The 27,802-nt window shown below is 38.8% G+C and overlaps 1 protein-coding gene and 1 pseudogene across 1 annotated transcript in view; one reads left to right on the top strand and one right to left on the bottom strand.

Annotated features, from left to right (window-relative positions):
• Nucleotides 1-27,802, top strand: part of LOC120234669 (uncharacterized protein C3orf20 homolog) — a 46,731-nt gene that overhangs the window by 15,369 nt on the left and 3,560 nt on the right. Inside the window, exons 3-5 of the mRNA XM_039236622.1 lie at nucleotides 451-619; nucleotides 18,444-18,741; nucleotides 25,671-25,786. Coding sequence (XP_039092553.1) covers nucleotides 549-619; nucleotides 18,444-18,741; nucleotides 25,671-25,786 — 485 coding nt within the window. The 5' untranslated portion in view covers nucleotides 451-548. The remainder of the gene's footprint in view (nucleotides 1-450; nucleotides 620-18,443; nucleotides 18,742-25,670; nucleotides 25,787-27,802) is intronic.
• On the bottom strand, nucleotides 752-892 carry LOC120234685 (annotated as a pseudogene).

Here is a 27,802-nt window from a genome sequence, read left to right as displayed (position 1 = left end):
GTAGGTAGTTTGGACCTGAGACTCCCCAAACTGAAGAAAACTAGTTACCTTACCCATCAGAGTGCAAGCTGGAAAACTTGAGTGGGGGGAGACATGCTTGTTGGCAGTCTTATCACCCAGGGATTGGATATACAAGGAAAACTAAATAAGAAGTGGTCAGTGAGAGCAATCAGTGTGGGGAAAGGTGGTCAGGTGTCAGAATTTCATCTGCCTTCCCTGGCTGTGGGAGAGGCACATAGCAAAAAGGTGCCACCTTCTGATGTCTTCCCTATTTGTTTCAGAGTCTGTGACATTGCTTCAACAAAATCTTTTTTTTTTTTGTCACAGAAATTGGCTGAACAACGTATTATCTTAAAACTATTGAAAGGTGCCACTTTAGAAAATGGGGTCAGGGTAAGTAACTATTGTCTGCTCTTTGATTAACTGAATTTTTTCTTTCCCTGTAAAAAGCAATGGAGGGATGGAAGAAGAAAACAGACATGCCCACCCTCATAAAACATCTTGAAGAGAAGAGATGAAGGACCCTCTTTCTATAGAAATCTGAGGAGATGAAGATAAGGTCTTCACGTAATAAAAAAAAAAAAAAACTGGCTGAGCTTCCAAGACAATTAATAAACAGGTAGTCTTTTCAACAAATGATTCTGGGAAAACTGTATATCCGTGTGCAAAAGAATGGAATTGGATCTCATCCTTAAGCTACAGACCTAAATTTTGGAGCTGAAACTATAAAACTCTGAGAAGAAAACACAAGTATAAATCTGCCTGATCTTGGATTAGACAGTGATTTCTTAGATACCACACCAAAAGCACAAATGAAAAAAGAAAAAATAGATAAATTGGATTTGATCAAAATTTACTACACTTGATCTTAGCCAAAAGGCTGAGAAGCGATAGGATTTGGTCAAAATTTAAAACATTTGTGCTACAAACAATACCATCAAGTAAGCAAAAAAACAACTCAGAAAATGGAAGAAAATATTTGTAAGTCATATGTCTGATAAGGAACTTGTGTCCAGAATATATAAAGAAGTCTTACAACTCAATAATAAAAAGAAAAATAATACATTTTTAATGAGGAATAGATCTGAATACACATGTGTCCAAAGAAGATATATAAATAGCAAATTAGCCCATGAAGACACTCAACAAAATTAACTATCAGGAAAATGCACATTAAAACCACAATGAAATACCACTTCAAACCCATTATAATAGCTAAAATTAAAAAGACAGACAATAACAATTTTTGGTAAGCATATGGAGAAATTGGAACCCTCATTCCTCATTGCTGGTAAGGAATGGTGCAGCCACTTTGGAAAACAGCTTGGCAGTTATTCAGAAAGTTAAATATGGAGTTACCATATGACTTACCAATTCTACTACTCTATTAATAATTGAAAACAGAAAATTGTATATTACAGCATTTTTCCTCAACTTATGAATGCATAAAGAAAATATATTATATTCAGATAATGGTATAGTATTCAGCCATAAATGGGAATGAAGTACTAATGGATGCTACCGCATGGATGAATGTTGAAAACATTATGTTAAGTGAACAAAGCAGGTCACAAAGGATGACAGATTGTATGATTCTATTTATATGAAATATCCCAAACAGGAAGATCTTTAGAGGCAGAGGGTAGGTTAGAGGTTGCCTAATGCTGGAAGGCCAGGGAAAATAGACTGCTAATTGATACAGTATTTGGGGAGGCGGGGGATAAAAATACTCTAAAATTACATTGCGAAAGTGATTGCACAACTCTGTGCAACTCTGTGAATATACTAAAAACCATTGAATTCTATACTCTGGAGTTGTGGTCTGACATGTGAGTTATATCTCAATAAAGCTGTTTTTAAAAAATCTAGCTGTATAGCAGCAGAGATATTCTGAGAATCCTCTTTACCACAAAACACCTAGAACTGAATACATTATAACTAATAAGAATTTTAATGCATTAATAAAGTCACAAGAAAGTAAGTCTTATTATTTAATACTTTATACATGTGAAATGAAATTATAATGAAAAGCAACAGAATAAAAACACCAAAATCAAAATAGTACAAATACTTTACCTTGTGGGGAAGAGTGAAATACAAATGGGGAGAAGTACACAGAGAGCTAAAGTTTAATTGCATTGATAATGTTCTGTTTATTTAGCTGGGCATTGGGTACACGAGTGTTCCTTTTACTATTCTTTATACTTTATTCTCTAAATTTTATTTCTAAAATACACACATATCCTGTAAAACATGACATTTCCATGCACAGGAAGATCAAAAGTACAAATGTAGGGTGAATTTAATAAAAAGTCAGTAAAATACCTATATTCAGGCTTCAGCCAATTTATTTTTTTAACAGTCTCTTCTTTTTTTATATATATATTTTTTATTTTTATTTTTTACACATAGTTTATTTCAAATTAGTTTCCACATAACACCCAGTGCTCATCCCCACGAGTGCCCTCCTCCATGCCTATCTCCCCTCCCCCCCACATCCATCAGTCCTCAGTTTTTGTCAGCATTCAAGAGTCTGTCATGGCTTGCCTCTCTCCCTTTCCCCCACCATTTCCCCCTTTCTACTCCCCCTTGTTCCTCAGTTAAGTTCCTCCTAATCCTCCTATACGTGCAAACATATGATATTTGTCCTTCTCTGCCTGACTTATTTCACTCAGCATAACACCCTCAAGGTCCATCCACGTGGCTACACATGGCCAGATTTCATTGTTTCCCATTGCCAGGTAGTATTCCATGGTATAGATAAACCACATCTTCTTGATCCATTCGTCCATTGATGGACACTTAGGCTCTTTCCATGTTTTAGCTATTGTGGAGAATGCTGCTATGAACATTGGGGTACATGTGCTCCTATGCATCAGCATTTCTGTAACCCTTGGGTAAATTCCTAGCAGTGCTATTGCTGGGTCATAGGGGAGTTCTATTGTTAGTTTCCTGAGGAACCTCCACACTGTTTTCCGGAGGGGCTGCACCCGTTTACATTCCCACCAACAGTGTAGGAGGGTGCCCGTTTCTCCACATCCTCGCCAGCATCTAGAGTTTTCTGATTTGCTCATTTTAGCCACTCTGACTGGCGTGAGATGGTATCTCAGTGTGGTTTTGATTTGTATTTCCCTGATGAGGAGGGATGCTGAGCATCGTTTCATGTGTCTGTTGGCTATCTGGATGTCGTCTTTGGAGAAGTGTCTGTTCATATCTTCTGCCCATTTCTTCACTGGGTTTTTTGTTTTTTGGGTGTGGAGTTTGGTGAGTTCCTTATAGATTTTGGATATTAACCCTTTATCTGATATGTCATTTGCAACTATCTTTGCTGATTCCGTTGGTTGCCTGTTAGTTTTGTGGGTTGTTTTCTTTGCTGTGCAGAAGCTTTTAATCTTGATGAGGTCCCAATCGTTTATTTTTGCTCTTGATTCCCTTGCTTTTGGGGATGTGTCAAGTAAGAAGTTGCTGCGGTGGAGGTCAAGGAGGTTGTTTCCTGCTTTCTCCTCTAGGGTGTTGATGGTTTCCTGTCTCACGTTCATGTCCTTTATCCATTTTGAGTTTATTTTTGTGCATGGTGTGAGAAAATGATCTAGTTTCATTCTTCTGCATGTTGCTGTCCAGCTCTCCCACGGCTTCAGCCAATTTAAATCACTTTATAGAACTATGAAGCTTCCTAGTACTTGACCCATAGCAGCAGCTATACACTTCATTTACACAAAAGCTTCAGGGAACACTTTGACTTTGTCAGAATTAAAACCTTTGAGAGATACCAAAAAGAAGATGAAAAGACAATTAATAAGGCAGAAAATATTTATAATATACATATCTGACAAAGGACTGGTACTCAGAGTATATGAAGAACTCCTACAACTTAATAATAACACAACCCAATAAAAAGTGTGCAATAGATTTGAAAAGACATTTTGCATAATAAGATACAATTGACCAAAAAGCACACAGAAATATGTGCAACATCTCCAGTCATCAAGGAAATGCAAATTATAATTATAATGAATTATCGCCTAATGCCCTTTAGAATGGCTATAAATGAAAGACTGATAGCACTATGTGTTAGCAAGGACATGAAACAACTGGAACTTTCATACACTGCTGGAGGAAATGTAAAATGATATATCCAATATGGAAAAATTTTAGCACTTTAGAAAGTTATACCTACTGGGTGACCAGCAATTCCATTTGTAGTTATTTATTTACTCAAGGCCAATCATCTATTTTCACACAAAGAATGTTTGTAGCATCTGTATTCATAATTTTTTAAAAAATTGGAAACAACCCAAATATCAATCAGCTGATGAATGATATATATACAATGGAATATCACTAATAAAAAGGAATGAGCCCTGATACACAAAAACAAATAAATCTTAGAAACATTATGCTGAGCAGAAAGAATCCAGAAATGAAACACTGTTATACTATATGATTCTAGTTATATCAAACTCTAAGACCCCCTGCGTCCATGGGGGATTACTTGCAAAGGGGAAGGAGAGAAATTTGGGGGATGTTGGAAATCCTCTAGATTTTGATTATGGTGGTGTTCACAAGGGTACACATTTGTCAAAACTCATCAAATAATACACTTCAATGGATGCTGTTTATTATATGTAAATTATACCTCAAAAAAGTTGATAAAACCAAAAAAAAAGATAAAAAAAGATGAAGGTTTAAGGCAGGGTCAAGTAGAAGAAATCTGCAGAAGAGTCATGATTTGAACATCAAATGGATACAGCAAGGGACATGAATTTGCGAAGACTGGGATATGTTGCCAAATCATCCAATTATGAGCCCTTATTCTTTGAAGTGGTACAGAAAGGGGAAAAGTCTGAGGGTTTTTTTTTTTCATGTTATTTAATTCATTTTTATCACTTATGTGTTCTTCTGTCTTAGTCTGTTAATTATACAAACTCAAAGAAATAATTCCTCCAAAATCTATGTTCTTGTGGGAGAGACAGGATATTTTAGAACTTTTAGGTTCATGTATTGCCTCTTCGGTAACACAATTACTAATCATTTGAAAAAAAAATGCTTCTTTCTCCTTCTGCTTTTACATTTTCAAAAATGTATTTCTCACAGATGTTAGTCATGCCTGTGAACTATCTCATTTCATCAATTCCATTTATTATCTTTCCTTGTTAGCAAATCTTGGTTTTTAGCAACTCTTGGAGAATTTTGTCAATTTCATTCTATTAAAAGAAAAAGCCTCTAAAGAAATTTGCTTTGGTTGTAATTAACCAATTCCATAAACATGTGATAGGGGGAATCTTTCAAAAGTGAGGAACCAGTGTGAAAGATTTTGATGTCTAAGAGATTTTTGTGAGTAGAAAAATGCAATCGCTTGGTTTTGAAATTAATACTCGTTTTATTAAAGTGACCGATTTAAAAACCCAGTTTGCATTCAGTTTTAAGGCCATTAAAAATCTAATAATTTTATCTATAAACTCTATTAAAATAACAATTGTCTTTACCTTTTCTTAATTAATGTTTCATTAACTCACATTTAACTGACTATACCTCTTTAAACAATTAGACTCTTAACTTAATGAATAACAATCTCATATATTTTAAAGTTTTAAATATGTTTTGCTCCCTTTTAAATACTAAAATGCATGTTTATAATACTAAGCAGAATATGCTCAAGTTATGAACTTTTATAAAGCAAATAAATTAAATTTGGAGGGGGGAATCTCAAGTTCTCTTAAGTATGCTAATTATATTTTTGAACTTAGTCAAATTATCTTAAACTTTAAAACTTAATAATCACAAGTTTAAAATCAGTTGACTCAATTTAAATTGAAAGTCCAAGTCACCTCAGATTCTCTAATTTATCAAAATCTCTTTAATATTTCAAATGTAACAAGTACGTAATATTATCCCAATGATTCAGAATTCACTCACACACATTAAAGTTTTAACACTGTCTGAGTAATTTACTTTATCTCCCTATTTCAATTCTAAGCTTTTCTAGAGATTACTTAATTCACCAGATTTTTGAGACTGATACTTAGGACCTAAGACATATGTTTTCAGGTAATTTTTATCAATGTCTCAGGTGGATTCTCTCAGTCCTTTTTAGAGTTATTGTAATAAGGGAGTTCAAGCCTGAGCCCTCCAGATGGGGTTGATTTTTTCCAGGGTCAAATTAAAATCTCTACTTTATTATCTGATTTCAGAAGACCAAATTTCTGAAAACTTGCTATCCACTTCATTAAACTCTTCATGGGTCATTGAATTCTGTACTTTCTTCAAATTCTTCCTGGGTAAAGGGCACTTGGATAACTCAGTCAGTTTAGCATCCAACTTCAGCTTAGGTCATGATCTCAGGGTTTGTGGTTTTGAGCCGCATGTCAGACTCTGTGCAGACAGCTCAGAGCCTGGAGCCTGTTTCAGATTCTGTGTCTACCTCCCTCTCTGCCCTTCCCTACTCGTGCTCATTCTGTCTCCCTCAAAAATAAACATTAAAAAAAATTATACCTGGGTTCTGCTCATGTTTCATATCTTCATCAGGCTCTGACGTAACACACTAAAATTAATCAAATGACAACTGGACAATGAGTTAGTTATACAATTATGTGTACATTTTATATGTAAATATGAAAATGTTCATATAAATATGTATACTTAATGAATACATATAAACCTGAGTTATCAACAATTTTCCTAGTCACATAACCTCATCCAGACCCAAGTAACTACTCTATATACTCAATTATTGTGAAAAGATCACATATTCTTCTCACTATTACTGTATATATTTTAAAGTCTAATAGCCTCATGATGTACTTCTTTGAAACTCTCTTCTGCTAATTAGAAACTCAGTGTTACAAATGTTAAATTTCCTACTTAAGCTTTTGTAGCTTTCTGTGCTTCTAACAGTAGCCTTTGTGCTGTATTGTAATTGTTTTCTTTTCATTTTAATATAGTTGACACACAATGTTACATTATTTTCAGAAGTATAACGTAGCAATTCAACTTCTCTCTACCTTATGCTATGCTCACAAGTGTAACTACCATCTATTACCCTACAGCCCTATAATAATCTCATTGACTATATTCCTTATGCTGTGCCATTTATTTCTGTGACTGATTCATTCCATAACTGAAAGCCTGTATCTCCCACTCACCTTTAACAATTTTACCCCTCCCCCTACTCCCTTCTCTCTGGCAGCCATCAGTTTGTTCTCTGCATTCATAGGTCTGATTCTACTTTTTGTTTGTTTATTCATTTGCTTTGTTTTTAGATTTCATATATAAGCAAATCATAGTATGTGTCTTTGTCTGTCTGACTTATTTCACTTAGCATAAGTATGAAAATAAGTATGAAAGAACATACTCTTTAGGTCTACCCCTTTTGATGTAAATGGCAAAATCTCATCCTTTTTTATGGCTTCATAATATTCCATCATGAATATTATCACATCTTCTTTTTCCATCCATCTATTGATGGAAAATTAGGTTGCTTACATATCTTGGCTAGTGTAAATACTGCTGTAATAAACATAGGGGTACGTATTTCTTTTGTATTAGTGTTTTTATTTCTTTGGGTGAATACCCAGTGGTAGATTATTGGATCATATAATATTTCTATTTTTTAATGGCAATTATTTAACCATCTAGTTCTTTCACAGACTGTGATCTCCTTGAGGATAGGGAGTATGGCTTTTTCTTACCCATTTTTTTGGCGTGATAAAATACACATTACATAAAATTTACCATTTTAACCATTTTAAAATGCATAATTCAGTGGCTTTAAGTATACTCACAAGGGAGCATGACTTTTTTTTTTAATGTTTTATCTATTTTTGAGAGAGAGAGAGAGTGAGCAGGGGAGGGTCAGAGAAAAAAGGAGACACAGAATCCAAAGACAGGCTCCAGGCTCTGAGCCCTCAGCAAAGAGCCCAGTGTGGGGCTTGAACCCACAAACTACGAGATCATGACCTGAGACAAAGTTGGATGCTCAACCGACTGAGCCACCCAGGTGCCCCACATGACTTTTATATATATCTGTAATCCCAGTTTCTGGCAGTGCCTGGCTGGTAAATGTTACTTGATAAACATTTGTTGGACAAGCTACTGAATGAATGAATAAATAAATGAATAAATGAATGAACTGATATTTTATAACCATATAGTAAGTATCTATATGAATTATACTATATCTGTAATCTATATGAATTATACTATATCTGTAATTTCCTGTTTTGAAGTCTTCAAGTTTAACAGACACAATGAAAATAGCTACATTTGATCCTGTAATGGACATAGGCCCTATGTCCGACATCACAACAGTTATTAAATTAAGAAAAGTGCAGGAAAAGGTCAAGCACATTCTACTTCACTGGCTGGATTACTACAGATTTGCTCTGGGTCACTTATGGAATCCACTGAATTGCTCCACATAAACTGTTCCCATCATTCACACTTCCAGAGGATCAACATTTGAATGCCTCTTCCTTTCAAGGTTCCCAAGATAGTAAGTTTGTAAACTGTAAAGCACTATCCATACAGGTTCTTATCTTGGGTCCATAGGAAGGAAATCAAAGGAGGTGACCTTAATTTTATTTCCATTTTCTTTTTAGAGAGGATCATCTATTTGATCACTTCTGTATTTTCATAAGGGAAGAGGCTTTCATATTCATATTTTGGACCAGAAAATACTCTTACCCATAAACCACCATAGTTCAGTCTCCCCACCAAAGTCTCAGTCCTTACTAATGTCTTCTGTTCATTTGTTGTGTTGAAAAGAAGACTGTGTACTCCATTAGAATGTGCCGGTTATAACGTCAACTCATAGCTGGTGTTTGATTACAGAGCCCATCAGTTTCAGGTCACAGTCAATTCTTGTTATTCACAGTAATTATTACAAACACTGAATTAGCCAAAATTGAATCATTGCTCCTAGGAGAAGTACAGGATGAGGTTTCTGTGAGCCTCTGGTCACAGTATTTTTGTCAACCTATCATTATGTAATCTTATTTTATGTGTGTTTCTGTCTGAAAACACCTTATTTAATATATTTTATTGCTACATTAACATTGAACTCATGGCCAATAGCACTATAACTTATGCCTGAACTAAGCTTATTTACCACATATATTTTCTCTATAAGGCCCATCATAGCTTTCTTGCCACTGGAATGCTGTCTTGCACTTTGGAATGCTGACTACACATGCAGCCCATTTTAAATAGCGAAATCACCAACAAAAAGCACAAAAATGCAAGAACCTTGGCAACGAATAGACCACGTAAAGGACACTTGCTTCCAGCATGAGAGTGGAAGCAAGAAGGCAGAGTATCACTTTGTTCAAGCTCAACTGGGAAAATGCAAGATACAACTTAAGTTTTGCATAGCTCTATACATCTACAAGTGGCCATGAAAGTGCCACAGATATTGATTTAGGGTTACAAATAAACTTTAGCAAGTAGGCAAACTCATAAGCACAGGATCTGTGAATAACAAGAATTGAATGTAAGCTACATCCAAAAAGCAATCTTCTCTATTTGAAGGAATAATTTTCTACTCATTATTTTATATATAGTAGAGTTTCCCAAAGGATTTACCACAGATGTTTCACACAGGTCCGAAGAAGTGGAAATCCTTAGCCCTCAAGGCAATGGCTGGGCTTGAGCCCCCTGGGTAGTTGATTCCACCAGCCATGCTTACCACAACGTGCCATACCAATACATTGTATTTTCTTTTTTATATCCTATTTCTTGTGATAAGAATCTATATGTATAGGGGTCGACAGTTTACAATTTTCTATGCAATTTTAAAAAAAGGCTAGGAAGCATTGGTCTATTGCATGGTCAAAGCAGTCTTCAAAATTAAACACCCCTGTTCAAAGCCTGGTTCTACCAGGCTGAGTGAACATGGACTTATATGTGATATCCTGAAAATAAGAGTACTCACCTCAGGAGGGTACTTCCTTCAGTTGGATAATGCATTTAAAGTGTTTGGCACATTATCTGGCACAAGATAAGCACAGATAATCAAACTCCCATGGATTAGATTTGTTGACAACCTAGAAATTTTCCTTATTACATGGTTGCTATGTATCCCCTGGGAAACCAAGAAGTACCTTTAAAATAAGAGAAACAACAGACAGGCACTTTTGTAAATGGTTGAAGGACCATCCAGATTATTGCAACCAACTTAACCCAGACAGCCCAGCCTACACATATCCTGAATCCACTAAAGGTTTTCAGTGATGTCTATTCTGTTTATGTTTCAGGAATAGAATCCCTGCACATTTTTGAAATACCCAAGTCTCCACACAAAGTTACCAGGAAACAAAAAGTCTCATCATCAAAATTTCCTATGAAACAAAGTGCAAAGGAAAAAGATGAGAATCAGGAGTATCTTCAATACCGAAATGCCTTCCTAAAACTGGAAGGTGTCTTTCAGCCTTCGCCTCTCTGTCACATCTGGAAGACCCTGGTCAGCAACCAGTCCCTCAGGTAGCAGCCTCATTTGTCTTAATAACTCATAGTCGAAGATATGTTTGAAAGAGCTTCAGCTGGATGTCTCATTCAGTCCAACTTCAAATGCTGAGCAAGACCTGTTAAATTGCTTCACACAAAAGTTCTTTCTAAGCAGGGTGGGTTAAGCTGTTGCCACTTATATGCTATCAATGAAATGTTTTTCCTAAATGTGGGACACATTTACATGTCTAGCATTACAACTCAAGCATTTGAGTTCTCTCCACCCTGCTTCCCAAGAGGCTGCCCACTTAGCAGAGGAATTTGAATCAATCAGGAATCAAAGACTCAGTTTGTTTTCATCTCCTTGGTGAGCACATGTTTAAAATCTGGCCCTATATTTGGACTGAAAACTCCTGACTCTCTGTTTGGTGGTGGTAAATGCGGGCCAGGAGCTACTGCTTCCCTTGCTGTCTCACAAAGTTCTCCTGAGAGAAATGTGTCCTTGTTTTCTCCATCAGCATAAAAAGCCAAGTTCTCTATGCATCAGTATCTCTGGGACTAGCTGCCAAACAGGGATGCTTCCCACCTCAGGTGGAAAAGGCCCAAGCATCACCTCCATCCAGGTCCAGGTAGCAGGGGAGAGAGGATAGGTTGTTGGAGAAGTGAGCTGGTCTCTATACTGAAATCTACACTGGGTGGGAGCCTTTGGAAGCCACAGGAGAGGCCTCACTTTCTCCCACCACGTGTACTACAGGCCAGCTGGGCAGATATCTACCACGGCCGCCAGTAGCTAAAAATCCCTAGGGCTCCCAATCCTAATATTGCTCCAGTAACATTATTGAAAACAATAAATTTAAATAAAAGTGGCAATGGGGCAGCTAGGTGGCTCAGTTGTTTGGACGTCCGACTTTGGTTCAGGTCACAATCTCATGGTTTGTGGGTTCGAGCCCTGCATCAGGCTCCGTGCTGACAGCTCGGAGGCTAAAGCCTGCTTTGGATTCTGTGTCTCCCTCTCTGTCTGATCCTCCTCAGAAATAAATACTAAAAATAAAGAAAGAAAAGTGGCAAATACCATGAGGGAAACATTTGTTGTGTTTGAAACATCGTTAGCAGACTTCATGAATGCCACTAAACAAGCCATGCAGCCCGACACCTGGGCATGGAATGAATTCATTCAACCAAATACTGTCATCTGCCGCCTACAGGCATGTGGGCAATTAGCAATACAATGACTTGGTCCCTGTCCCCCAGATACTTCAAAGTATTAATGTGTAGCACTGATCAATGGAAACCAAGGAATAAAGTGCTATCAGAGCAGTAGAGATAGAAGTTTTGTGAAGGGAGAGATGCTTTTAAAAGACTTTTTCCAGAAGACTTTGAATAGGGTCTGGAGTGGTGGGAAGAATTTGGATATGCAGTTAGGCAGAGAGGGTACTCTAGTGGGAGGGACAAGTAATAAGGACAGTGATGGTACTGATAATGTCAGGAATGGTTAATATTTACTGAGCGCTCACTATACATTCAGTACCATGCAAAACACTGTACTTGCAGGATTTAATTTAACTCTCACAACACACCTAAGGGGTAAAATTATAATTTTTTTAAATGTTTTATTTATTTCTAGGAGAGAGAGACACAGCGTGAGCAGGGGAGGGTCAGAGAGAGAGGGAATCACAGACTGAAACAGGCTCCAGGCTCTGAGCTGGCAGTCAGCACAGAGCCCGACGCGGGGCTCGAACCCACGAACGCAAGATCATGACCTAAGCGAAAGTCAGACGCTTAACTGACTAAGTCACCCAGGCGCCCCGTAAAATTATAATTAATCCCATGCTGTCCTCTCCATCCCTCAGAGACACAGCTAGTGAGCAGGAGAGCAGAAATTTGAGCAAAGGCATGTAGAGGGGACAGTGCAGGCAAATTGGAGGAATGCTGAACACTTTGGTTTTGCTGGTGCTTAGTTTGGGGAAGATAGGATAAGCAGGATTATGGATAGATCATGGAGGGTCTTGACCCCATGTCAGAACTGGATATAAATAGCAAAATTAACTAAATGCTTTAAAATCTGCAGTGATGCAGCAAGCAGACACTATGTGAGGCAGGTCTAAGAGGTTTATTTAGACTTTCAAATTTGCTGTGAAACGTCAAAACCCAATCATTTCACATTTAAATGTAGAATTATTTTTATGGTTCACTTGCATGTTGCAATGACATCTGAAGATATTAATATTAATTCAATAAGGGCCCCATTTATTTCTGTAAAAACTTAATGGAAACTTTTAAGTCTGTCATTGAACTCTAAGTCCTGAAATTAAAAAGCATAAAGGTTTAAGCACCACATTGGACTCTGTGCTAAAAGTGTGAAATCTGCTTGGATTGTCTCCCTTTCTCTCTGCCCCTCCCCTGCTCTCTCTTTCTCCCTCAAAAATAAAAAGCTTTTAAAATATCTTTTAAAAATTAATAAAATACATGTTTTCTGCAAAATTGGAGACAAAGCGTAAAAAGTTAGGGAAAGGATATACTAATATTAGCACACTTATGAACGAACTGTCATTCATATAGACCGCTATGGTACATAAACCTATGGTGGTACTCTGCTTATATGTTGCCTCACACTGTGGCCAATTTCATTTCTTCTGTCAAACAGCACTTATGCAGACAGTGCTTAAAGTAAGTTCTGGAGTCTAATACCATTTTAATTTATAGACTGCTATAGCTTTAGCAGCATTCTGTGCAAAATACTGGACTATGTTGCACAGACACTCCTCCACTCATAATTAAAATCCTGTTCTTGGAACTCCTGGGTGGCTCAGTTGATTAAGTGTCTGACTTTGGCTCAAGTCAGGATCTTGCAATTCATGAGTTCAAGCCCCACATCAGGCTCTCTGCTGTTAGCAAGGAGGTTGGATCCTCTGTCTCCCTCTCTTTCTTCCCCTTGTTTGCTCTCTCTCAAAAATAAATAAACATTTAAGGGGCATCTGGGTGACTCAGTTGGTTAAGTATCGGAGCTTGACTTTGGCTCAGGTCATGATCTCAGGGTTCCTGAGATCTAGCTTTGCTTCAGGCTCTGTGCTGGCAGCGCAGATCCTGCTTGGGATTCTCCTCTGTGTCCCCTCCCCTACTCACGTGCTCTGTCTCTCTCTCTCTCTCTCTCAAAATTAATAAATAAACTTTAAAATTCGGTTCTTACTCTTTGAGGCATGTTACATACTTCCTTGATAAGATGGATGGTTCTGTAGACAAAGGGATATGTAAACTTACTCCTGTAGTTCAACTCCATCAATAATGACTGTGAACCACTGCAAAGAATGTGGCAACTTGCTTGCACGTAACAGGAGAAATTGGAGCTAGAATGTGACTCTATGGGGACTTTATAAGTTTGTTAGTTGACCTATAGCTATACCTTAATGTGTTTGTGTATTTGTTTATTTCTTTCAGCATTTCAGCATTTTTAGCATTTCAGATATTACTTTACTACCAGCATTTTCCTGTGCATTAAATTCTGCAGGTGAAACCTTAACAGTTACTAATGTTTATAAATACATTTTAAAATTTAGATGGATGTATTTTTTAACTGTTTACTGCTCTTTTTAGCTTTATTCAATAAATTGCATTCTGAGGGTCACATTGCTGATTGTAACTTCAAATGTGCATCATGATAGAAAGTGACAACTTATTGGAAGGAAATGGAAAGACAAAGTTACCATGAGGAGGACCCAGAGATCATCTGCTAGAAAAACAGTTCAGTCCTCTAAGAACTGGGCCTGTGGGCTAGCTAAAATAGAAATTAGCTTGTCAAAAAGCAAGGAAATTACCAACATTCTCAATATACCAACAGGTATAGAGAGCCAGTCTGAATTTCTTAAGCACACAATAAAATAGTATATATCTCACTAACAGGCTGATTTATATTAACTTCCTTACATTGGAGAGTTTTGGGATGGTAGACATGCTAAAACCTTGACATGTGTGTGTGTGTGTGGGTGTGTGTGTGTGGGGGTGTTTATCCCTCCCTGCCTATTGGGTTTTCAGTAACCAATATCCAGAACCCCAAGGCCTCACATTCAGAAACAAGTCCAATAATGGTGGGGTGGTATCCTGCCTCATGAATATTAGGAATACTAGCAGACCAAGTCTCAAGGCCAGCAAGCAGCTTGGGTGGTAGGCACACTAGCTGGCACATTGGAATTGCTCAGAATGCCTCTTCCAAGGCCTTGATGTTGGTAGGCTCTGTATTCATCTGTGTAGGTTCCTTGTAGGTGAAGATGGGGATGAAGCAATAAGTGATCATGTGAAAACAAGAAGGTGTTACTGGGGCCGGGAATTCTGGCAGCCTGTTCTTTACAGGATGGAGATCAGAACTTTAAATCCAAACGTGCCTGAATTATTTGATAGTAACTCCCTGTGTCTTGCTCTCAGAGCTCTCTGCTACTGTCCAGCCGCTGGCAAGGGTGATATTGTTTGGTCTCTTGTTACTCCTTAGCACTCATACTGTGTACCAAATCATACATACTAGAAGTTGTTTTTTTTTTTTTTTAAATCATTGTGTTCTTTGAGTTATATGGAAGCTAACTCTAGAAATAGCATTAATACATTGAAGAAGAAAAACATAGTGGAAGGATTTGCCTGACCAGATTTCAAGGCCTTTTAGGAAGTGATAGTAATGAAGATATTATGGTATAGGCGCCAGGCTTGTTAGATCAATGGAACAGAATAGAGAGCCCCAGTTCAGACCCAGACACATATGGAAATTTAATACACAACAGAGATAGCAATACAAACCAGTGAGGAAAGAATGGATTATTCAATCAATGGTGGTGGGACAACTGGTTATCTATCTATCTATCTATCTATCTACTACCTAACTACCTATCTTATATTCCTACTTCCCATCATAAACTCCAAATAGATTAAAGAGCAAACTATGAAAAGCCAAATAAAATATTTAGAAGGAAATGTAAGAAGAATGTTTTTGTCACCTTGAGGTAGAAAATAAATTCTTTTTTTTTAAATGTTTTATTTATTTCCAGGAGAGAGAGAGAGACAGCGTGAGCAGGGGAGGGTCAGAGAGAGAGGGAGTCACAGACTCTGAAACAGGCTCCAGGCTCTGAGCTGGCAGTCAGCACAGAGCCCGACACGGGGCTCGAACCCACGAACCGCAAGATCATGACCTAAGCGAAAGTCGGACGCTTAACCGACTAAGCCACCCAGGCGCCCCATAAATTCTTTTTTTATACGTCTATTTTAGGGAAAGAGAGAGAGAGCGTAATTGTGGGATGGGCAGAGAGAGAGGGACAGAGAATCTGAAGTGGGCTCTGTGCTGACAGCAGGGAGCCCAGTGTGGGGCTCAAACTCATGAACCGAACTGAGAGATCATGACCTAAGCTGAAGACAGAGGCTCAACTGACTGAGCCACCCAGGCACCAGAAAATAAGTTCTTAAACCAAACACACACCAAAAAACACAAACATAAGGAAGATGGTTAATAAGTTAAACTACATCAAAATGAAAGTCATATGTACAAAAGAAGGAAATGTACAAAAATTTCATTGCAGCAGTTTGCAACAGTTAAAAATAAGAAGATACCTAAATGTCCATTACCAAGAGGAGGTATGAATTTTTTGTTGTGGACAACTGCCATTGGACAACTACTGTTTAGACCATCCAGTCTCTGAACCAACTTTCTATCTTTGAGGACTCCTCTACTTGCCAAAGCAGAGTGCATGTCCACTATAGATTAACACAATGCCAGATTCATGCTTTCCCAGTCCCCTCTGAAGCTGGGGCCTAGGTACATGACTCACTTTCCACCAATCCCATGTATCTGGCCCAGATTTCCATGCAGCTCCAGGGGCTGTCCAGAACCTCCAGGCAAGGAAGGGCATCAGCTCCACACGGCTCCCAGAGGCTATGCTGGCTGTTGTTCTCACGGCAGTGGTCTGAGCCAGCAGCGCCTGCTGCGCAGAGTCGGCCCAGCAGCTGTGAATGTGGTGTCCAGAGTGGACAAGTTCTACAGCACAATCAGGGACGTTTTCCCTGGCAGTGGACCCTGTAGCCTGATTCTTCCACCTTTTCAAAGATTTTCTGAGCTTTTTAATACATTCTTTTTTTTGGTGTGTTTGCTTAAATTGACCAGTTTGTTTCTGTTGCTTGCAACTAAAAACCCTAACCCTGAAAAATTATGGATTATGACATATTTATGTAACATGTTTGAGAATGGAATACATCAAAATCAGGGTTAAAAGCTGAGTGAAATCAGGAGGCATCCTTGGGGCTATAAGGATTGTTGTATCTGAAATTATAATACTGAAAAAAGGATATATGGATAGCTAATGTAGTAAAATACTAAGATTTGATAAAGCTTGGTGGTGTGTACAAAGCTGTTTGTTTTCTTTTTTTAATATGTTAAGTGGTCTACGTGCACACACTGATATGCATATATATAAACTTTTACTATAATGAATACAAGTTCGTTCTACTCAGATTCTGAAGGTTTCAGAGCAACAGTATTCTATTGAAATTATTTGCCTCTCTTTCCAAAAAAAAGAAGGTCCATTTCTGAGTTGGCCTGTATCTAAATTCACTAGTAAACAATATGGCTAGAAAGGAGGGAAAAAAGACGTGATGTTGAAAATAGGTCCAAAAAACATTTTAAAAAATTAAAAAACAAAAAAACAAAACAGGGGCGCCTGGGTGGCTCAGTTGGTTAAGCGTCAACTTCAGCTCAGGTCATGATCTCACAGTTCGTGGGTTCGAGCCCTGAGTCAGGCTCTGTGATGACACCTAGCTCGGAGCTTGGAGCCTGTTTTCGGATTCTGTATCTCTCTCTCTCTGACCCTCGCCTGCTCGTGCTGTCTATCTCTGACTCTTAAAAATAAATAAAAAACATTTTAAAATATTAAAAAAGAAAATAGGTCCAGTAGAGCATGAAAGTGAAAAACAAAATAACGTGTTATATTTACGTGTGTGGGTTTTCTTATCACGAGGAAATATATAATCATCATTTCTCAGAAATGTACTTTTACCAAGGGGGAAGAATCAAGACATTTTGAAAAACAAAACTTCAACAACACAACTGGGCATTTATCACATTTACTAAGTTCCTCAGGTTCAGTGTAAAGAAAATGAAGCCAACACCGAATATTATAATGATGATTAAAAAATACTCTTCTAGCTACCAGGAATACCAGTTTTAAGCAACTCAATTAAAATATTTTATTTAACAAATTTCAGCATCACATAAAAATTCTTTAAGTGTAATTAAAATTCACAGAGTTTGTTTTTAGAAGCCTCATAACCTTCCTAGAAGTTTTGTGGAAACTTAGCCCTACATTATGGATGTTAATACTGACGCATAAAAAGTCAGAAGATTTATAGTCACGTTGAGAATTGGTGATAGAGGACCGATCCAAATTTAGCTTTCTGATGTCCATTCTGACTATTGGGTTACATGATTTATCCAGGCTATTAATCCACATAAATCAACTCAAAAGTATGCTGTAGATATTTCACCTCTGGTCAGCAAGACAGCAGTATTATAACAGAAAAGAAACCACACAGGTTCACGTTCCAGCTCTTATCAGTTACTACTTGTGTGTTTTAATCATATTATTGAATTTCCTGAGCCCCAGTTTTCCCCATTTGTAAGAGGGAACGAAGATTACAGACCAGCCTCAATGCATTCTTCTTTCATTTGTTAAACTGAAATTAACACTCTAAATCTCATCCTTAGTGGTCAATTATTTGCAATCATTTGGATCAGTTAAGTCCTCTGAACTGACATAGCTTATGTCTGTTTCAGAGCCACAGGTGCTTATGTAACTGAAAAGGCTTACCCTGAACTCTTTTAGTGTTTTGACAAGTATTTTAGTGTGCTGGCACATAAAATTCTGTCCAGAATTAAATTGAAGTGGTTTACCAAAGTAGCCACTTTGGTTCTTTTCGAAGTGACATTTTTTCTGTCCATTCAGTTCTTTGAACATGATTTCTAACCATTACATTTCTAGGCCTCCTCTTCCTCTCACTGAGAGCAAGGATACATGGTTCGCCTCCCAGCTGCTTTGTCCTGTGGTCCTCAGCAGGACATTGTGTGGGAAGGAAGGGGGAACACGCCAATGTGGCACTTACAGCATCCCCAAAGTGACAGACCTGGAGTATGATCACCTTATAGGCACCCAGCTGTCCTCGGTGGATCAGGTCATTATAGTCCACGTGACCTCAGCTAAGGAAATGGACAAGACTATAAAAGAAATGGCCACAGTCTATAGGAACTTGAGCAGATCCAAAAGCATGCCTTGCATTCAGGTGGGTATCATGTGTATTAAGACAAATTGTGAATAATGTCTACTTGTATGTTACATCTTAATACATTTCTTCAGCCACACAAAGGTTGTGGAGGAATTTCTCCCCTGCTTTTTAAATTGAGATATGACCTTCATATAATAAATTAGGTCACAAATCTTTTTTTTTTAATGTTTTATTTATTTCTAGGAGAGAGAGAGACAGCGTGAGCAGGGGAGGGTCAGAGAGAGAGGGAGTCACAGACTGAAACAGGCTCCAGGCTCTGAGCTGGCAGTCAGCACAGAGCCCGACGCGGGGCTCGAACCCACGAACCGCGAGATCATGACCTAAGTGAAAGTCGGACGCTCAACCGACTAAGCCACCCAGGCGCCCCAATTAGGTCACAAATCTTAAGGGCATATAGCGTAATGAATTTTTACGTATGTGTACACCTATATAGTCACCACCCAGATTAAGATACAGAATATTTCCACGCCCCAAAAAGTTTTCTCTGGCCCTTCTCAGTCAGCAACCCCCCTGCCACCCACCACTGGTAACCACTTTTCTGATTCCCGTCACCATAAATTAGTTTTGTCTGTTTTAGATCTTCGTATATACATGGAACTACACAGTATGTACATTTTGAAACGGTACATTTTTATGCTTCTTTTGCCAGAGGCTAGGAATGGTAAATACCAGGAATGCCAAAATTCTCCCATTCTGCATCCATGGTGGACATCACTGATCCATCATTCTTTTCAACTGACCCTAGACTGGGCCCTAAACTCTTTTTCCTGACTGGACTACTAGTAACCACTACCAGCGGATCTGAGTAGTAACTCATGAAGCCTCTTCTGTATGATAGCCTGGCCCCTCAAGGGTATTCTCTAAGTCTTTTTGATTGCATCACTGTGTCACTTTTCCCCCCTCTTTGTGCCTTTTCTCCAATCCCACTTCTTCTGCTTATTTCAGGCCTTCATCATCTCCCATCTGATTTTCTCCAGTGGCCTCTCTGACTGGTTTTCCTGCTTTCTGGTCTTGGCACCTGTGATATTTCCTACACACTGCTGGGTGCTCTTTTTAGTACATGGACATGGACTGCATCATTCTCCTGCTTCAAATCTTCTAAGGACTTCCCCTCAGGCCAAGGCCACGTTCTTACATGTGACATTGAGGGCCCCTCCCAGTGGGACTCTTCCCTCCCTGACCAATTCCCTGTTCCAACCCCAGCAATGGCCCCAGGGGACATACTAAAGAACCTCTGCAGGGTCCAGGTCTTGTTCTGTGTCAGGTTGAAGCACATGGAAGCTGAGGGCAGGGGCTGTGTCACCTCTTGCAGAGCTGCGTCCACTGAGTGTGTTTTTAAGCCATTGCCCTAAATAGCCCTGAGCTTCTTTCAAGGGATGTTACATTATATTCTCCAGGCCTAGGGTTCCCCTAGATGAAGCCTGATGTGAAAATTGTCTTTCTGAATGACAATTCAGAAATAGAATAGCTTTACTTCCCATGAGGATCCTGTATGTTTCCTCTTTCTGGTAATGAGATTTTTGGTACCCAACTGGTTTCTCTTTTCATGTGACCTGAAAGTACAGAGCAACGTTTTAAACTGAATTATAACAATAGATTAAGAACTTATGGGCCACTAATCTGAAATCCATTTCTTCTTTTGGATCCAGAGCTTCTATTAATTATGAAATTTTCTCATCATAATTTTTTTTAATTTATAATTTTCTCTTATACTATTCTTGCTTCCTATAAATTACCATGCATCTTTTGCTAAAAAGGCAGAATATAAACAAACAAATTTAAAAGGAAAGTTTTGATGAAGGAAATATTTCATCTAACAGAAGAGACAGCAACCTTGCCAGAAAATGACATGTCATTTTGTAACTCTAAACGGTGAAGAAAGGGAATACAGATGTAATTGGCTGGGTACCCTAGGTTTCCATAAAGTAGATTCTTTGTTAGATCATAAAAATGAACGGGATATTCTCATGCCAGAAACCCTAAGGGGAATACAATAAGAATGAGGAAGGTTATTAAACATGGAGAGTTCACCCTAGAACTCCAGTCTTCATCAAGAAGTTTGCCTGGTCAGACCAGGGTCTTGGTTCTCTCTTCATTCTCCTTCATTCCACCTAATCAGGGAATCATGAGGCCTGCACAATGGTGAAACTGTTAAGCTGCACTTGGAAGCTGGACAGCAATGAAAATTCACCGGAATCTCTGATGGAAGCATCAAGGGTATAGACAAAGCTCCTAAAAGGGTAGCCTGAGCCACAGAGGGTGTGGGGTGGGTTCTGGGAGCTCAGGGAGCACTGGTTCTGGGGTCGGCAGCCCCACCCTTCCAGCCTGCCCAGAAGCCAGATTCCTCTGCCCGCAGCTGAAATCTTCTTAATGTCAGGACCCTGTCTTGGTCACCATTATAGCCCCAGTGCCTATCACTGAGCCTACTGCATGGTTAACAACTAAAATGTATTTGTCAAGTGAATACAAATGAAACAACGAATGAGTGGATGTTTCTTTAACCTGAACACTAGATCTGGCGGTATATAGCCACTGCTCCTTTTTTTCAGTTTCATGGGGGATGTTCTGGGACTGTGGGCTTGTGAATGGAGCTAGGTCTCCGCTGAAGAGACACGCAAGCCGAGTGGATGAGAGAGCAAGACCATAGTTAGGAAGAGTTCAACTCCTCACTGGAAAGATAATAATGTGCATCAAATCCCAATGGCTCTAATATCCTTGATGCAGACAGTACCTGCCATCCCCCCTTCCCCCCATACCTGGCTTCTAGTAGACACTCAATACATGTTTGTTAAACTGATCTGAAATGACAAAGTCAGAATAAGGTCAAGAGAGCAATATTTATTGAGCATTTACTGTGTTGCAATCACTATTTACCTGGAATATCATTTAATTCTTAAAAGAACTGCAAATGGCTGTCTCTCTGTATATGAGTCCATTGAGCACAGGTGAATAACTGAGACACAGGACAGTTAGGTCACTTGTCCAAGGTTACTCAGTTAGGAAGAAGTTGGGGCTGAGATTCACACCAGTCAGTCTTATTCCAGGATGTACATTCTTTTTTTTTTTTTTTTTTTTTTTTTTTCAAATAGTTTATTGTCAAATTAGTTTCCACATAACACTCAGTGCTCATCCCCAAAGTGCCCTCCTCCATGCCCATCCCCCCTCCCCCCCACATCCATCAGTCCTCAGTTTTTGTCAGCATTCAAGAGTCTCTCATGGTTTGCCTCTCTCCCTTTCCCCCACCATTTCCCCCTTCTTCTCCCCCTTGTTCCTCCATCAAGTTCCTCCTAATCCTCCTATACGTGCAAACATATGATATTTGTCCTTCTCTGCCTGACTTATTTCGCTCAGCATAACACCCTCAAGGTCCATCCATGTTGCGACACATGGCCAGATTTCATTGTTTCTCATTGCCATGTAGTATTCCATGGTATAGATAAACCACATCTTCTTGATCCATTCATCTGTTGATGGACACTTAGGCTCTTTCCATGTTTTAGCTATTGTGGAGAGTGCTGCTATGAACATTGGGGTACATGTGCTCCTATGCCTCAGCATTTCTGTATCCCTTGGGTAAATTCCTAGCAGTGCTATTGCTGGTTCATAGGGGAGTTCTATTGGTAGTTTCCTGAGGAACCTCCACACTGTTTTCCAGAGGGGCTGTACCAGTTTACATTCCCACCAACAGTATAGGAGGGTGTCCAGGATGTACATTCTTAAGCACCATGCTGTGCCATGTAGCTTTGTGGAGTAGGAAAAGCAGTGTCTAAGCAGGGAAAGAGTGGAATCAAATGAGATGAAGAGATTGGGAGGAATGGCTCATATCCAGCACCTGAGAAATGTATGCTTGGGCATGTGGAGGCAAGAGGTGTGGAAGGGGCTTTGTACATATGCTCAGCAGGAATTGTGGAGGCCAGAGCAACTGATAAAAGGAGCCATACCTCACTGAACCCTTTTAACAATGAGGAAATAAGCCCCAATACTAGTAATATCTACTCGAGGATGAAAATTTTTGATAGCACAATTCTGTATCTTTATTCATTCAGATAATAAACATTCACTGAGCTCCTACAACATGCTGGGGAGTGTGATAGTAACTTGAGATAGAAAAATGAATCCGACTCTGATCTTGTCCTCAAAGAAAAAGTGTCAAAAACAATATCAATGGAGAGCATTTAGGCAAAAAGTGGCTTGTAGGACTAATAAGACGAGTAAGAATTACCTGGGTGCATATTCACCACAAATGGCATTTTGCAAGGCATTTTGGAAAACTGCATGTTGGAAAGCAAAAGGATAGCTAGTTGTAGGATGAATCTGGAAAATAGGAAATAAATTAGTATTGTGGGGGGTGCATGATGAGGGAACTAGCAGCTGAAGAAGTTAGTGGAAGCCTGACTGTGAGGCCTGATAAAGAATTTGAACTCTCCTTGAAAAGGAAGAGGAGTCTTTAAAGGATTTTAAGCACAGAAGTGACATGAAGAGATTTTGTATTTTGGTTGGATCGTTTTGACAAAATGGTCTGGAAAAGACTGGAATGACAAAGAGACTATTATTGCAATTTACCTAGAAGAGCAATGATTAGCCAGTAGCAGTGGTAGTGGAAAATGATGCTGAGTCTGAGTGATGGATAGAAGCAAGGTTCTGTAAGATTTGATATGTTGAGTGAAGGAAGAGTTTAAGATGTCTTCCAGCTTCTTGTTTGGACAGCTAGTAGAATGGCAATACCATTTTTATTGAGATAGGGAATTCAGAAGAACACGATAAGAAATGTCTGTTATCTATTACCAAATAATAAACCACCCCAAAACTTACAAACATAGGACAACAACCACATATTTACTCATGACCCTCTCAGGACTTAGCATGGGTGACCTGACTATTCTTCACATAGCATTGGCTGGGGCAGTTTGACTACAGTTGGAGGATTCAAGAATAGCCTCATTCACATGGTTGGCAGGTAGTACTGGTGACATTTAGGAGCTCAAGAAGGGCTATTGGCCAGCAGCCTCTAGTCTCCTCATGAGGGTCTCTCTACAGAGTTATTCAGGTTTCCTCACAAAATAGTGTCCATGTTTTGAGAAGGGATGTTCCAGAGGTGAATATGGAAACTGGAGATCTCTTAAGGCCTGACCTCAAAAGTTATACACTAGTTCTATTCCTGTAAAATTCAAATGAAGAATTTTGCTTCTGGCCGTGTGACCTGACTAGCTAGCATGGATAACTCCTCTATTGGAAAATAGTTAAAAACTTGGGTAAAATATGACCAAATGATCTTTGTAAATGCACTTCTAAAATAACACAGATAGAAAAAAACCCAAAGAAATTTATTTTAAAAAAATTGAAAACAGGAAGTCTAGAATATAAGTATTCATCATAGGTTTTCCAATGAGGATTTCTACTGAAGCCATGATTTACTGTTTTTGCCTCTGCATGGAGTTGCAGAAAAAATCTAGCACTTCTCATGCCCACAAGATGGGAAGTCTAATAAGATCCCTTTGTTGCACAAAACTGATATCCCAGAGCTGTACCACAGTGTAATGAACTCAGTGCACAGAAGAAAACCGTAAGGAAGATTGCCTCTTCTATTCTTAGTATTAATAGGTGGAAGTGATATCAGCTTTGAAAATTTGTAACTAGGAACTAGTCTTCATTGAGTTTCATTTATGTATTTCTTGATCTTGTGATAAAATTATTAATTTTATTAAATTTCACCCTTGAATGTTAAAAAAAAAAAGTTATACACTATACTCTTGGTCAATACCTGTCATAGGACAAGCCCAGATTCAAGGGGAGTGGAAATAGACCTCTACTTCTTGATAGGTAGAGTGGTAAAGAATTTATCTTTAGTCCACACAAGAATGTTTAAAGAGGAGTGGCTGGCTGGCTCAGTTGGTAGAGCCTGCGACTCTCAATCTCAGGGTCATGCTCTGTGCTGACAGCTCAGAGCCTAGAGCCTGCTTTGGATTCTGTGTGTCCCCCTCTCTTTGCCCCTCCCCTTCTCAACACTGTCTCTTTCTCTCAAAAATAAGTAAATATTTTTTAAAATTTAATAGATCTCAGGGTCACAAATTAAGCCCCACATTGAATGTAGAGCTTACTTTAAAAAAAAAGAAAAGGAAAGAAAGAATGAAGAGAAATATGGAAAAATTCAGTTTGGGAATGTTGAGTTGGGGGCACTAGTGTGACATCAAAATGGAGACATCAAGAATTAGGAATTAGGCAGTTCAACCCACAAGTCGGGCACTCAGAGGAGAGCACTAGTTTTGGAAGACATTTGGTGGACAGAAATAGTAGTTAGAAGTATGAGTTACCCAAGGAGTGTGTGAAGAGAGTGAATAGCAGGAGGAAAGAATGGAGGTTTTAGATATTTAGAAGTCACATAGAGATGGGGCTTCTGGGTGGCTCAGTTGGTTAAGCGTCCAACTTCAGCTTAAGTCATGATCCCAAAGTCTGTGAGTTCGAGCCCCATATCGGGCTCTCTATTGTCAGCTCAGAGCCTGCTTCAGATCCTTGTGTCTCCCTCTCTCTCTGTGCTTCCCCTCCTCTCGAAAATATTATTTTTTAATCTTTAAAAAAAAGAAGTAGAGAAAAAATTGTGCATGACAGACTAGGATGGAAGACATACAGAAAGAAAACAGAAGAGTGGGACCAGAGAAGCCCAGCAAAGAATTTAAGAAGGAGGACAGTTAAGTAATTTCAAATGTCTTAAAGAGGTCAAGAAATAGAAGAAACATGAAAATGTCCACTGGTCTTTTGGCAAATACAAAAATACAAGAACTCTTTGATGAGTTTTTGAAGAAAGCATTCCTAATGGAGTTGTAGGAATAGAGTTTAGAATTGTTGGCACAGAAATACAAATACTGCTGAATGGAGTAAAGGATTTGTTACCTGGGATTTAATGTCTTTACAACTTTTTGCCTTTTTAGAGTTGTTCAGATCCCTTTCAATTGCTCAAATACAACATCACCTCTGCATCTAAATTTACTGGCAACAGTTGCCCATTTCTGGTTCAAAGGCACAATGTCATTCCAGGAATTTTTTGGTATGTACTTTGAGATATATGACTGTTTTAACCAACCTACTATGTTGTGTATATGTATGACGTTGTGCATGACATTGAGATTATTCATAGAATACACAAAAGAATGGAGAGAATGAAGAAATAGATAAGCTTGAATCACAACCTTCCTTAGTACCCCCTTGAGAACCCCCTTGACTAATAGCTGTAGGTATTCTTATAACTTTAGGGTTATCCTTATGGTTACTTTAGTGAAGTTAAAAACTGCATACTCTGGTGGCACCTAGGTTACTAGTCAGTTAAGTGTCCGACTCTTGATTTCAGCTCAGGTCAAGAGCCTATGGTTTGTGAGATAGAGCCCTGTTTTGAGTTCTGTGCTGACAGTGTGGAGCCTGCTTGGGATTCTCTCCTCTCTCTCTGTCCCTCCCTGCTCATTCTCTCTCTCTCTTTCCCTGCATCCCTTCCAATAAATAAATAAACTTAAAAAAAAAAACTGTCAATACTGATCAAATCCTCTACCTGCTGAGTTCATATGGACTTATAAATGCTAAAATTTAATTCTTGCATTTAAAAAGGTTATAATCTAAGCAAGGAGATAGTATATATAATATACATATTTTAAGGTGAACAGAATAACTACTGTGACTGAGTCAGCCCAGTATGGTAGAGAAAGCATGCACTTTGTAAACAAACAGACCTGATTCCAGACCTTGATTCTACCATTTGCTGGCTGTATGACCTTGGGCAAATTACTAAACCTCTCTGAGCCTGTTTCCTCCCTTACAAAAAGGGAAAATGATAACCAACTCATAAAATTGTAAAAATTCAGTGAGATAATGTGCATAAAGTGCTTGTTTCAATTCCTGGCACATCATGAGTACTTATTAAATGTTAATTCCCTTCCTCCAATTTTTCAGTTCAACAAATGTGTATGGAATGTCTGTCCTGTGCCAAGCACAATATTGGGTACTGAGGATACCAAAAAAAAAAAAGAAAGAAAATTTTAAAAAAAGTCATAGTCTGTGCTTCCAAGGGACTCCTAGTCCAAGGCGGGGGTGTGATGCAGTCTATGGCTTGCTGAGAGGTATGAGATGTGAGCTGAACCCTAAAAGGGTTTTGATACAGAGAGGTAAAAAGGAGAGGGAAGTTCCAGGGAGAAGGGATGTTATTAGTAAAGGCAAAGGCTCAGAGCACAAGGAATCTGGAGACCTGGATTTTAGTCCTACCCTTTCCACCATAATCATCTGTACCAGTTTGGGTTGATCTCACTGGCAAGCATACAGGACTGAATTAGATCAGTGGCTCTCACCACTGGCTCCCGCCTTAGGTGCATGAAAAAAAATGATTTCTGGGCCTCACCCTAGAATGGTTAAATCAGAATTCCTGTGGATGAGATTCAGCATCAGCTTTTTTTTTTTTTAACGTTTATTTATTTTGAGAGAGCACATTCACGTGAGCAGGGGTGAGGCAGAGAGAGAGAATCCCAGGCAGGCTCTGCCTGTCAGTTCAGATCCCTAAGTGGGGCTCGAACTCACAAACTGTGATATCATGACCTGAGCCAAACTCAAGAGTCAGATGCTTAACCAATTGAGATACCCAGGGGCCCTGAGCATCAGCTTACATCAACCTTATTATGGTACATTTCACATACAATACAATGCACCCACTTTATTGTACAGTTCCAAGGACTTTTGACAATGTGCATATTTGAGGAAGTGCCTCCACCCCAGAAAGTTTCCTTCAGCCCCGTAGCTGCAGTCCTTCCACCTTCATCACCAGGAAATCACTGATCTGCTTTCTGTTGCCATAGATTAGGTCTGCCTTTTCTAGATTTTCATCTGAAAAGATTCAAATAATAAGCATTCTTTCATCTGGCTATTTGGGATTTCAATGTTTTTTAAAAGCTTCCCTGGATGATTTTAATGGGAACAATAGACTGGACGGTCTCTCGGATCCTTCTAGCTCAAAAAATATCATGGTTTCATCTGCCAGTCTAGAGATACTTTATAAAAATTACATTTTAGTAATATTAAGTATAAC

Source organism: Hyaena hyaena, unplaced genomic scaffold, assembly GCF_003009895.1.
Source record: "Hyaena hyaena isolate Hyena2069 unplaced genomic scaffold, ASM300989v1 scaffold_113, whole genome shotgun sequence".
Taxonomy (NCBI): Eukaryota; Metazoa; Chordata; class Mammalia; order Carnivora; family Hyaenidae; genus Hyaena; species Hyaena hyaena.
The sequence above is the reverse complement of the archived record's forward strand: the minus strand, read 5'-3'. Positions and strand labels throughout refer to the sequence as shown.